The 14,231-nt window shown below is 38.6% G+C and overlaps 1 protein-coding gene across 1 annotated transcript in view; it reads left to right on the top strand.

Annotated features, from left to right (window-relative positions):
* The first annotated feature begins 567 nt into the window (after positions 1-567).
* Positions 568-14,231, top strand: part of LOC107603238 (gamma-aminobutyric acid receptor subunit alpha-6-like) — a 19,779-nt gene continuing 6,115 nt past the window's right edge. The window contains exons 1-8 of the mRNA XM_016295980.1: positions 568-757; positions 861-979; positions 1,206-1,273; positions 1,786-2,006; positions 2,636-2,718; positions 2,804-2,947; positions 3,162-3,314; positions 11,184-11,419. Coding sequence (XP_016151466.1) covers positions 723-757; positions 861-979; positions 1,206-1,273; positions 1,786-2,006; positions 2,636-2,718; positions 2,804-2,947; positions 3,162-3,314; positions 11,184-11,419 — 1,059 coding nt within the window. The 5' untranslated portion in view covers positions 568-722. The remainder of the gene's footprint in view (positions 758-860; positions 980-1,205; positions 1,274-1,785; positions 2,007-2,635; positions 2,719-2,803; positions 2,948-3,161; positions 3,315-11,183; positions 11,420-14,231) is intronic.

Here is a 14,231-nt window from a genome sequence, read left to right as displayed (position 1 = left end):
TATGACAAAGACAACAAAAACTAATAATGACAATATACACTCTCATCCTAACTGTAAACAAGACAGCCATGAAATATAAACAAACACTTCTGAAATCTAATCTAGAATCCATTTTAATGTTTTGATATTACATAAGATAAACTCTAAAATTGACTATTTTGTATTTAAATGTCGCCTATAAGTTTTATTTAAAAAACGCTCATTAATTGGCAAATATTATGCAATGCATAAAAAGATCAGTAGTTGCAAATTTAATTATGCATGTAAAGATATGTTGATTAAAGTTTCATGAAATTCTCGGTTTTTGAATGTACATTAACTAATGATCAAAGTTTGAGCGTTTAAACGGATAAAATAGCACGCCGACCATAACGCGAACTCAAGCAGCAGAACATTTGCGCTTTTTCCCAAACCTTTGGATAATTCCCTGACAACTCTGACTCGTTCTTCTAATCTCTCATAATGCTTTATTCGATCATTGTCAAAGTCCTTTGGTTCCATCTACTCCGCCTCTTTGGAAGCACTTTAGTTTTCCATCAGAGTGAGTCAGAAGAAGCGCAACCCCACTGAGGAACTCCAGCAAGACTTCACGCATAAAAGCTTCAGGATATACGCACACAAGCCTCGAGACCGCACCAGCTCCTTTCGCACACATACATTATGGGACGTGCAACTAACACTAGTTGACAAGGGTACACTTGGATAGAGAGCGCGCGCAAAGCATGGCTTGGGTACGCACATGTTTGTTCCTCTCTTGGTAAGTAGCAAAGTGCTTTTATCAGACTTTGCATGCGTGTTTATTTTTCTGCTTTGCTTGTTCGTGTGTGAAAATGGAAATAAAGTTTTGAGTCTGTTTACAGTGTTGGTCAGGTGTTGGCAAATCCGCCAACCGAGACGAGGATATATTTGGATAACATTACGCGCGTTTTGGACAGATTATTAGATGGATATGACAACAGACTCCGACCTGGATTTGGAGGTAGGCAAGTGCTGGAATCACTTTACATATTAAAGTCTTACTTTAGGGAGTTGAATCCAACTTTCACCGAAATTAAACGATTATAGACTGAGACTTCATCAAGTTCTTCACCAGAAACTGCCTTATCGCTTTGCAAGTTGTTTAAAATATTTTGAATTAAACTAAGGATTGTTTTTATTTCTTTCTTTTAAACTGTTATTTATTTATTTAAAAAAATAAACTGTAGGTCCTGTCACAGAGGTTAAAACGGACATCTTTGTCACCAGCTTCGGTCCTGTTTCTGATGTGGAAATGGTACGTGAGTAAAGCAATTATATATATATGATACATACAAACATAAATCCACCGTAATTGCATGTTTTCTATGCCCACTGCCTCTAGTCATGTCGGCCCTGGCTTCATTATTCTGACATTTGGGCAGGATGTCATTTCAGCAGCTTAGGGATTTTAATCTGGTTGACAATCCCTGACAGTAAGGGTCCCGGCTCGGCTTTCTTTCCTCTGTTACACACTACACTATTTTTCTACAGTGTGCAAAGCCACATCGCTTGCCATGTGATCCACTGTGACAATCCGTATAGATAAGTCTCCGCCAAGATTAGTGGGGGGAAAAAATATAAAGAAATACCATTCCAGAGTGAATGTATACCAGCCTGAATCAGATTCATACCCGATGACACTTTGCTGATGTGTTCACTCATAAAAAGGTATTGTGGGTTGCTGTTTATATATCTGTTTTTGCACATGCTCTGCACATGAAAAATTGATTTGTGTAGTGAAACTACATCTTATAAACCATTTCTCAGGAATACACAATGGATGTGTTTTTTCGGCAAACGTGGATAGACGACCGGCTGAAATTTGAGGGCCCCATTGAGATCCTGCGTCTCAACAACCTAATGGTCAGCAAGATCTGGACACCGGACACTTTCTTCCGAAATGGCAAACGTTCTATTTCGCACAACATGACCACTCCCAACAAGCTGTTCCGCATCATGCAGAACGGAACTATTCTGTACACCATGAGGTAGCCTGCGTGCCAAAACATTTGCTCTCCAAGTCAAAGATGCACTGCACACTTGCTCTCTAAAATGGCAGTAGAAATGAAACACTTGATAACACACATTCTTTTCTTAGCAGTCCACAAAAAAATACATTGGATTCTATTATGTACTGTAAACTGTAAATATGCAACGTGTGCTTAACATTTTTCATGCTGATAATAAACGTTGTAGAAGAAATTGTGTTAAAATCAGTGCAACGTTAAAGAGAGTCATCATTTATTCGCTTTCATGTTGTTACAGACCTGTATTTTTTTCTTCTGTGGAACACAAAAGGTTATATTTTGAAGGTTGTTGCAGTTTCTGGTAGCCATAGTATTTTTATTCCATACTATGGAAGTCAATGGCTACCAGTAATTGTTTGGTTACCAAAATTCTTCAGTTATCTTTATTTGTGATCAACTGGGGAAAGAACTCATACAGGTTTGGAACGACACAAGGGTGAGTAAATGATGACAGAATCCATTCATCTCTTTAATGCAAATGCAAAACGAAGGATTTTTCCATACTGACTTTTGATGCTCACTGTAGAGTTTAAGAAAATCTGTTATTTTACATACTGTAAATGAAAAGTGATGCTTTTATTTGTTTTCAGGTTAACCATCAATGCTGAGTGTCCCATGCGGCTGATCAATTTTCCAATGGATGGACATTCATGTCCTTTGAAATTTGGCAGCTGTAAGTATGTTTGAAATGGCACATATTCACATTGCATGGATTTACTGGTATGACTGACTTCCATTTGAATGTGTGCCTAGTATAGATGCCTACCCAATGAGTGAGATTGTTTACACATGGAAGAAAGGGCCGTTATTTTCAGTGGAGGTCCCTCAGGAGAGTTCCAGTCTGCTACAGTATGATCTCATTGGACAGACGGTGTCTAGTGAGAGGCTGAAGTCAAGCACAGGTATGAGCTTTGAGACGTATGATTCAGTGAGAAATGTTTTCTGGTTTGCCGAGCACCAATTCTTAATGCAAACCTCTTAAAACATCGTCACGATTTCAATAAATCTTGAACACATGGGTTGAATATGTGCTGAAATGGATTTTTGTCTTGAATGTGTTCCTACAGAGTCTATGGTTTGTAGTTTAGGATTGCCTATTCCACTGATCTCTCACAGGTGAATACATAGTCATGACGGTGTACTTCCACCTGCAGAGGAAAATGGGTTTCTTCTTGATCCAGACATACATCCCGTGCATTATGACTGTGATCCTAGCACAGGTCTCCTTCTGGATCGACAAGGAGTCAGTACCGGCCAGAACTGTGTTTGGTAAGCCACTGTATTTTATTTCCTTTTTAATTGTTCATCTGTGGGGCTCTTTGTGAAGGCACCAATACGCTAATACTAAAGTGCATGGCATTTTACAGTATGCATACAAAATCAGATTTAAAACGAGACCTTGTATTTTAGACCTAGTGAGCTGCAGCATTTTAAGGCACAATAGATCATAGTTTCCTGACGTTAAGGCTGTTCTAAAAGGTAGGGAGCAACAATATGTCTTCTAAGATCATTATGACCTTCGTTTGGCCAAGTTCCAATGTATTCCTCATGCAGAATGCAATCCTAGCATGCATAGGAACAAGCTCAGTGAAAACAATCCAGGCAGTGAACGAAGTGATAGAAATCACTTAAACAGACTGTTGACACTACTGAATCCTTTTACTAAGGTGATTTAGACTGCTTTACCTATTTGTTCTTCAGTCATAGGGAACAAGCTAATGCTGAACTTTATAAATTGCCGCTGATGTCGAATATGAGGATGCTGTCTATGTAGGCTGTAGAGTGCAAAGAAGTTCACTAAGTTCTGGAACCGAGCCACAGAAAGCAGAAGGTGTTTGTATTTTAAATACACCAGATTTGAAACAAATGAATATATATTGGTACAGTGCAATAAAGTAAAGAGTTGGGCATTGTGAGACTGATACTGAAAGTATAACTTTTACACTCATAAAAATGGTGCCATCATAAATATACATCAAAGTCTTTCTTCATAAGCAGAAAAGAAACCAGATGAATTTGCTAAGCTGCCTTTTATAACTTGATGAGATGATGCACATTTTCTGTTGCTTTTTTATGTAGATCTCTATTGCTTCATTATCTTAATGCACTCTTCTTGGCAGCTGTTGGCAATGGTCCTAAATCACTTAAAGTGCCTTGGCCCTTGTTCTGTGGTGGTGTAGGATGAAAGCAAACATACTGAGATCCTCTTCCTTGCCTTCCTCTGTTTACCCTCATTTCCAAACAGAAACATGAGAAGAAGAATACATTTTTCAGTGGATGCAAGTATATATTTTTACTGTTATTTTAACTTTGAATGAACCAGACTGATCAGGCTCTTAACTTCTACTTTGTCCTCATTGCTTTTTCAGCTGATTAATTTATATGCACGAATGAATCATCTGTCTTTGTGGTCTCCCGCTTGTGTTTGAATGGGACCATTAGAATGAGCTTATTGGGCAATTAGGAGTGTATCAGTCTATAACCTACAGCTAATGTTTTTTCTCTTTATGAAAAACACATCAGCATGAAGCAATTAAAGCCCTTGCAAGCTGTCATATTCCATTTGTGTAAGATGGTAAAACGTTTTTGGAAACATATTTGAATTTTCTGAGGAAATGTGTCTTGTTTGGAGCACTATATACTCTACCAGGAATCTATGCAAAGATTGAGATAATAAAGATGTTTTGAACTGCAGACACCCAAAACTGAACATTCTGTCATAATTTCCTCACCCTCAAGTCATTTTTGAACACAAAAGAAGATATTTTGAAGATTGTGTGTAACCAAACACTGGACGTTAGCCATTTACTTCCATAGTACAGAAAACACATTCTTCAAAATATCTTCTTTTGTGTTCAACAGAAGAAAGAGATTCATGCAGGTTTGGAACAACCCGAAGCTGAGTAAATTATGTCAGAATTTTCATTTTTGGGCGAACTATCTCTTTAAATAGGTTAATTGGGATACTTTCATGTTTTGCTGATAAAGTCACAACTTTAGTATAAAAATGTCTTCGCTCTAAGCGAGGTGTGAGATACACTATGTCAGAGGAGTTGTTTCTGCAAGTAAACACCGCTCAGGTGAGCAACCTACAGCATGTTTCTCAGTTCTGCCTCAGTTCTGAGGTGAAAGTGTTATTTCCGTGAAAAGAGGTGTGAAAGAAAACTAAATACAGTGTAAAAAAGAAACGCAGTGAGAGTTCTAACAAATGACTTGCTTTAGAGAGTAGAGATGAATAGGCAGAGGTACTCACTGTCTATATCCATTGTAGTTGCTCTACATCACAATCTTCTTCCACTAAAAGCTGAAATAACCCAGAGCATCGGGTTCAGAGATGTAATTGACTGAGGTTAATTTGGACCAACTTTTTGCCCTTAAAGGCATAATTTGACCCCTAGGAGTTGTGTTTGTGCCTTTGCTTTATACATTTCCATTCATGCTCAGGATCCGTTAAACATGTTCTCTTGTAAATAGGATCTGTCTAGATATTAACCTTTGATTTGAAGCTGAAGTTGAATATTCAGAGTTTTTTTTTTTTTGTAATTAGATTGTGGAGATGAAAGCTCAAGTTATATTTATCTGTGAAAGACATCAGTTTGAGGTTGAAAAGAGTGAATGAGCTATGCTGATATTTATATGAGTGTCAGTTATGAGATCAGAGTTAGTCCATTGACATATTCAAGAGCATTGCTTTTAGACATAAAAATATTTTTATGTCCCATCTGTAAGCAATTATACTTTCCTGCATTTCCCAAAAATGTAATTGTAGAGATCATTGGTGCATGTGGTTTCTGCGATCTGCTTAGGCTAATGATGCTTTTGGGAAACACAGCTCTGTTTATTGGACATCTATCAGATTCTATTGAACACCTTAGAAAAGAGCTGTTCAAAAAAGATAGTTCTCTCTAAGTGTGATAACTGGCGGGGTATTCTCTCGGGACCTGGAAAGGTATTTTCTATTGTCCTTCTAAATCGCCTCCGACGAGCTGCCTTAGAGATCAACAAGCGGGCTTCCGAAGGGGCAGATCCTGCATTGAGAAGATTTTTGCTCTGCGATAAGTGATCAAACAATCGCTGGAATACCAACAACGGATCTCACTGAACTTTATCGACTTTGTCATGGCTTTTGACTTAGTGCACCGGGAAACGCTATGGAAGATATAGCCCGGGCTTATGGAATTGTCTCGATTTGTAGACATCTTTCACAACCTTTACCAAGGCTCTCAATGTTGTGTACTGATAACTGATTTCTTTGCGATTGAAACTGGCGTACCACAAGGGTGTGTGCTTTCACCGATGTTATTCCTCCTTGTCATCGACTTCGTCACCCGCCACTCCATCGACCGTCTACACATCAGCATACCCTGGACAGTTGGTAATCTCTTCCTTGCCAATCTCGACTTTGTCGATGATATTGTGATTCTCGACCCGACTCAAACTGCCCTGCGAGACCTCACTATAGCCCCAGATAATCAAGCGGCCAGCGCTGGACTCCGAATTAATGGACAGAAAACTAAAGTCGTTCGCATCGGTTATGTAAACTCGAGAGTACCAATTACAATCGATGGGAAAAAAGTGGAGGAAGTTGCAAACATCACTTATCTTGGCAGTGTGGCCTAATGGATAGAGAGTCGGACTTGTAAGGTTCGAGTCTCAGGGATTGTAGGTGGGGGAAGTGAATGTACAATGCTCTCTTCCACCCTCAATACCACGACTGAGGTGAGACCCTTGAGCAAGGCACCGGCTGCCCACTGCTCCAGGTGTGTGTTCACGGTGTGTGTGTGTTCACTACTGTGTGTGTGCACTTGGATGGGTTAAATGCAGATCACAAATTCCGAGTATAGGTCACCATACTTGGCCACACGTCACGTCACTTTCACTTTCAGTGTCGTCTCTTAAAATGGGGATACAGAACGAGATGTCATCCGCTGCATCGGTGAAGCATCTGCCGTGTTCCAGCGACTTCGTCCAATCTGAAACTTGGCTTCCCTCTCTCTGCAGATTAAACTGCGACTCCTGGCTACGATCGTTGTGCCAACCGCGACCTACTCGAGCGAGACCTGGAAGATGACTGAAACCATTGCTCGAAAGTTGGATGTTTTCCACCTCCGTTGTTTGCGACGCATCCTTAAGATCACTTACCTGGACCATGTCACAAACATGGAAGTATATCGTCGCGCCTACACTCAGCCCGTCTCCGTGACAGTCACCGAACGCTGTTTTCAATTCGCCGGACACGTCTTACGCCTTCCTGACCATCGGATACTCAAGATGGCAAGATCCTGGCGGCCTGCAAAAGGCAAACAAAAACAAGGGCACCCAAAAATCACCTGGCGAAGAACTTTTATGGAAGATCTGGCAGAAGTCACAGCTGCGGATCAAAGCCGATGGAGAACAGTTGTCGCCCTATGCGCCGAACGGCGATGGTGGATTTAAGGTTATGGTAAGGTTATTCACTGAAAATATTCCCCTCTGCTCTCAAATCTCATGTGCAATTTGAATATGTTCATATTCAGTTGTGACACATCAGTTCTGAGTCACACAAGAACCAATGAAGTTTGGCATCATTACTGTTTAACCTGGCATCACATGCTTCCACCATATTTGAATGTATGCAAGTGTGAATGAGATCTGTGGCAAAGGAAATGATTATCAGTGACACTGAAACACATTATAGTCTTTCCCTCACAAAAAGCTATTGTATGTCATCAAAAGACTATTATTCTTTTATGGCACCTTTTGTCATTTAGAGCTTGACAACCCTTGTTCACCATTCAGACAATCACACGGGTTTTGAATTACATGAGAGTTAATAGTGTTTCTATAAGTTTATTCAGCTCTGTCTATAGTGAATTTTATTACTGGGTGCTACAAGCAAACCTGATCCCTGACAGCTCAGCTTCCCATAAGGTCCATTTATAATGGACTCCTGTTTTGTCTCTATAGGGCTCAGTCATCTAGAATCAAGCTTTGTGCTTGCCATAAAATGTCGATGTCTCTATTAAGGCCTGGGTATGTTTCATCGTTACTGTCCTCATAGCAGCTACTCCCTCTCTTGAATGTAGTCTCTTCTTGGGTGAGAAAACGTATCTAATATCTGCTCAACCCATTGACCATGAGCTGCCCTATAGATCACCCACAGCAGGCCAACAAAAACACAGCAGGCCAGTCCTGATGTGGAGAGCTCGGCAGATTGGATCAGCAACACCTTTGCCCTTAAAGTAACAGGTTTTGAGAAGGTGACGCAGAAAGGGTGAAAAACTCAGAGAGACCAGATTTGTTTTACTTATGTGAGATGTGTGTGTGTGTGTATAAAGTAAAGTGACAGCATATGACTTGCTATGTCAGAACAGAAAATAATGGGAGTTGCAACCCAGGCCTCTACCATTTTTCTCAGTCTGTTATGAAAAGATGTCTTCTAATCGTACCCAAATATCAGGTCGTTTTCAGTGTTTGTACTCCTTTGAGTAAGGTAAACAGCAGAACTACAGTCATCTTGTACCTCAGTCTTCACATCTTATGAACAATTTTTTCTTGCCCATCTGATATTGAATTCCAGTTCATTTGAAATTGGAAGGCTTTTCTGGCAGCAATGATTTGAATGAATGAATGAATGAATGTTCTTGGGAATGTATGTTTTATCTCATGTATAATGATTATTTATTATTCAGAAGCCCTAGTGGTACTAAACAGGCACTATTTTGAAGTAAGCAGCTTATGCATTAAAATAAATCAGTAATCTAGACAGCTATGAGGATGCAATGTGAAATCGCATCATATTTTTCTATTGGTTTTGTATGTGTAATTTGTATGCATACAAAAATATAATGCAAATTAAATATTTATGTGGGGGAGAGAAAAGGGTATTGGGAAAAAATATCTAACACAATATTGTTCCAAACATACAATAATGAACTGAATGAAATATAAAAAGGCCATTCTTGTCTCATAAAATAAAAATCCATTGCCTTTGGGTTAGTATTCTATAAATATATTTTATTAAATGAATCAACACTTGAAAAACAGATGTGTTGCTTTAGATGTAAAATAAATGATCACAAAGCTTATTAAATAATGTTTTATGTTATCTTTTTGGGCAAATCGCTTTGAATCTCAAAGGCTTTTCAGCCCTTACTGAACTAATGCCTATTATTTATCCTGAAGCTATTCCACGGGAGTTCATGCAGAGCTTTGAGTAAATGACCTATTCAATAGAGCCAAAATGCACCGGCGGCCCATTGGTCTCTATGATCCATTATAAAATGACTGTAACAACAACAACAACAACAAGAGTACAGGAAAGATGCGAACCAAGAGACAGAACTGAGTCCACCAACATGACAGCCATACAAGAACAAGGCCAGACCAGAAACACAAGGGCTGTTTATACAAATGAGGTAATAGATTAATTAAGAACCTGTGCAAACAATCAGGGAAAACATGAACACAAGGCAAAACTACAAATTAAGAGTCCACATAACAAAACACTTCTCTTGTTGGACTTGAGATGTTATATCACAGCAACTAGAAAGATATAGGTTTCAAAAGTTGTATCTTCTTTATAACGCGGTATTTTCTTTTTTATTATTTATATATTTATCCAGTTATTTTTATTCTATGTATATTGTATCTAGATTCTGTGTTTGATTTCTATCATCTTGAACCCTACTGGGGTGGGATAGGTTTGGGATGGTTTCTAAGTTTGTATAGTTGCTTTGGAAAAAGAAGAAAGAAAGAATGCTATAGCTTTCGTACTGCAGCTTTCATAACTACTATTACAAAGTGCAAATGGCAACCAAATGACTAACTGGCCTTAATTTGAATTTGTAGTAACACATAAACACACTGTAAAAAAAAATCCGTAAAATTTACAGTAAAAAACCAGCAGCTGTGGTTGCCGGAATTTTACTGTAAAAAATACGGTAGCAACGTTTTAGGTTTTACGGTTTTAATTTAAATTTACAGTTAAATACCGTCATTTCATTAACTGATATAATGTTAATATACCAACCTATTGAAGTACTGAAATCTGTTTTGTACCTTTGTAATACACTGATAACAACCAAAAGCAGGAGGTGATGAGAGTCACATGATGAATCAAAGCCCATCACAAGCAGCTTTTAGATATTAACATATATAGAAGGTGCACAGCGTCATTCACACAAACACTAAACACCATCACGGTAACACACATGAAACTGAAATAATGCAATAAACATTAATTTAACAACATTAGGTGTAACGCACAACCCTAATATACAAAACTGATAAGAAAAATCTAAGAAAAAACATAGTTATTTCAACAAAAAAACATCAAATTTGAAATGTAACGAATTCTGGGAATGTCAATTTACGGTTATTCACTGTAAATTATACGGTCTTCCAAAACCGGTATACTACCGTAAAATTAATGTCCAATACATGCAATGTCCAATGCAGTTTTTCACCGTATACAGTAGGGGAATTTACCGTTAACCATTTAACAGGTTTTTACTGTAGCATTTTTACAGTCTTTTACTGTTAAATTCACGGTCATTATTTACATCATAATGAAAAAAAAAAGGTTTAAATTTGTGTTGCCTTCGACGGTGTCATTAGTCTGATGAAATGCATTAACACAATATTTTAAATGCTCCTAGACAATTTTCAGTAACAGGTAAGTTTAGGGACCAGTTCTCACTGTTAACTAGTTGCTTATTAGCATGCATATTGGCTGTTCACTAGTACTTATAAAGCACATATTAATGTCTTATTCTGTATGAGCATATCCCTTAATCCACTCCATACCTAAACCTAACAACTACCTCACTAACTAAAATTAACTCAACAGCAAATTAAGAGTTTATTAGGGTAAAGTCATAGTTAATAATTAGCTAATAGTGTGAACGTATTTAAAATTGTCCAAATATGAGTTCATCGTCATTCGGAAGGCTTTTAACCATTTTGGGTGTCAGTTGTGAATAATAACAATGACAGAATTTTCATTTTTGAATGAATTAATTGTCATTCATGTTTAGAATTGTGTTGAACTGAGGCAAAGTTTAACCTAATGAACTGAGACTGAGAACAGAAATCTTTACCAAGACTTTCTAAGATCAGTCAAGCTAACTGGATTTTGTGTTTATGTGTTCCCGACAGGCATCACCACAGTACTAACCATGACCACGCTGAGCATTAGCGCTCGTCACTCGTTACCCAAGGTCTCCTATGCCACCGCCATGGACTGGTTCATCGCCGTCTGCTTCGCGTTCGTCTTCTCAGCCCTTATCGAGTTCGCTGCTGTCAACTATTTCTCCACCTTGCAGGCCAATAAGGAACTTCGGCGGGCCAACATGGCCTGTGCTGCGACCAGAAGTGATGGAGAAGTTGTTACGGTAATTATTTGTGTCTCCATTCATTCCAGCCTCTCTTCTCTCTCCCTTTTATGGTTCGCTCTCGTCTTAGCTAACAGGCACACTAGACGAAAGGAGACAGCCAGTGGCCTCCCTAGCCATTTTACTGCTGCAGATTATATAATCAGTTCAATGTAGCAAAACATCCAAGCGAAAGCATGCCAGGCTCAAAGCGAGGGGATCTATCCTCTGTGTCTCGCATGATTGCTGGAGGCGTTAGACGCAATGCCATCGTACTCTTGCCCGGAGTGAGTAAATTAATGTGTGAAATCACAGTTCCGTCGCATTGTAAAGTCGCAGGCGTAATGACCGAGACTGTGGCTCGGGTTTGTTCAGAATTGTAGGAGTTTGGAAGTGCTTCTTCTGACTTAGGTTTGCTCAGCTCAACATTGACTTCATTAAGACTTCCATTGGCTTCTAGGCGGTGTAAAAACAACTCTGCAGTAATTGGCTCATAGTGTTTTGTACACCAGTGTTATTTGCACTATTGCCAGATAATACCTTTTCCAGCAGGTTTCCTGAATACTCCTCTATTAATAGAACAAACTGATAGGCTTGTCCCAAACTCAGCCCACTGGTTGAGACAATGTTGTTCTGGCTGGGATGCTTAAGTGTTTTGAGTGGGGATCAACCTACAAATGGCATTTTACATTCATTTGGGGTCAGCCTTTAATTGGGGTGTCAATTCGCACTATTAACTAACTATTAACCCCAGTTTTTGTTTCATTAAGATCTTAATTTGCTGCTTATTAATAGTTAGTAAGGTAGTTGTTAAGTTTAGGTATGGGGTCGGGTTAAGAGATCTAAAATATGCTCATGCAGAATAAGACATTAACATGTACTTTATAAGTACTCATAAACAGCCAATATACTAGTAATATGCATGCTAATAAACAACTAGTGAGAATTGGTCCCTAAACTGAAGTGTTACCTGATTTGGATATTTAAATATCCAAGTTTCTAATTCTTGGACAGGGTTAAATAGGGTAACTCATAGATATCACCATTTACCCAGCTGATATTAATAACAGTACATTAACACAGTTGCTTTGAAATGAAATGTTTAAATATGGAAATGAGGCATTATTTAATTAAATATGCACTAATTTGCACACATTTCCAGAACAGAAATCTAAATATCAGATAAAGTCAAGTTCAAATTGCTTGCTTCATTTTGTTGACATATTTATTTGTAGCAATAGCCAAAAATACATCGTATGGGTAAAAATTACCAATTTTTCTTTCATGCCAAAATCATTAGGATATTAAGTAAAGATCATGTTCTATGAAGATATTTAGTAAATGTCCTACCATAAATATATCAAAACTTAATTTTTGATTGGTAATATGCATTGCTAAGAACTTCATTTGAACAACTTTAAAGATGATTTTCTCAATATTTAGATTTTTTTGCACCCTCAGATTCCAGATTTTCAAATATTGTGCTATCCTAACAAACCATACATCAATGGAAAGCTTATTTATTCAGCTTGATGTATAAATCTCAATTTTAAAAAAATTACCCTTATGACTGGTTTTGTGCCCCAGGGTCACATATGATGGCTCTTTTGGAGAACAGTGCAATGGTGCACATTCATGAACTACATGAGAGTCAGAGACGGGACACAAGTGTGTGAACGTCCCATTGCCTTGGGTATTTAGCCTGAGTTAGGTGCTGCCTGTTGCGGTGTCAAAAATAGCTGCGGTCTTATGGCAGCGTGAGCCAGGTGCTCCCACAGCTTGGAAACCTGCTCAATGATGGAACCGAGTCAAAGCTGGTGCTCCATGCCAAAACTTTCCCCAGCCGGAAAAGGGCTGAGGCACTGTGAATAAAAGTACGGTGGCCGAGACGTGCAAAGCAAATCACAATTCTGAAAACAAAAGAACAATTCAGAAAGCACAACAATAATTCAGAAAACATTATAACATGTTAGAAAACACAACGACAAACCGGAAGAGGTAGGTATAGTTTGAGACAGCACCATTGGTTTGGGATTACTCACCGCTGACTGGACGAGACATCTGTCAATCACCGTATACAGAGAAGAACCAGCCGAAGAACAGCAGAGTCCTGGTAGAAAGTTCAGAGATGGTATTAAAGTAGCTCAGTTTAAATGTATTGTATGAATTGCCCTTACTATGGAATAAAAAATACGGGGTGTATATTTACATTTAGTTAAAAGTGGCTGCAAAACATCAGCTCCAGTGGTGAGTTGGATAAGTGTGTATAGTTGGCTTTTTGACGCGATCGACCCGGGTTTGATCCCGCCTTTTGCCAAACTTTTTTTTCCTCCCTTTTCAAATCTCGTATCACATCGTAAAGGCATTTATTTTCAATAAAAATTAAGGAAATAATCAAAAAGTTGAAAATAAAGTATCGAGTAGGGTTAGGGTAGGTGTAGGGAGGGCTTTATTGTACCAATAAGGTGGCATCCATTTAATAATTTAAATTAAAATTAAGACAAACCGGAAAAGGTAGGTATAGTTTGAGACAGCACCATTGGTTTGGGATTACTCACCGCTGACTGGACGAGACACTGTCAATCACCGTATACAGAGAAGAACCAGCCGAAGAACAGCAGAGTCCTGGTAGAAAGTTCAGAGATGGTATTAAAGTAGCTCAGTTTAAATGTATTGTATGAATTGCCCTTACTATGGAATAAAAAATACGGGGTGTATATTTACATTTAGTTAAAAGTGGCTGCAAAACATCAGCTCCAGTGGTGAGTTGGATAAGTGTGTATAGTTGGCTTTTTGACGCGATCGACCCGGGTTTGATCCCGCCTTTTGCCAA

The sequence above is a fragment of the Sinocyclocheilus grahami genome, unplaced genomic scaffold, assembly GCF_001515645.1.
Source record: "Sinocyclocheilus grahami isolate Dianchi unplaced genomic scaffold, SAMN03320097.WGS_v1.1 scaffold343.1, whole genome shotgun sequence".
Classification (NCBI taxonomy): Eukaryota; Metazoa; Chordata; class Actinopteri; order Cypriniformes; family Cyprinidae; genus Sinocyclocheilus; species Sinocyclocheilus grahami.
The sequence above is the reverse complement of the archived record's forward strand: the minus strand, read 5'-3'. Positions and strand labels throughout refer to the sequence as shown.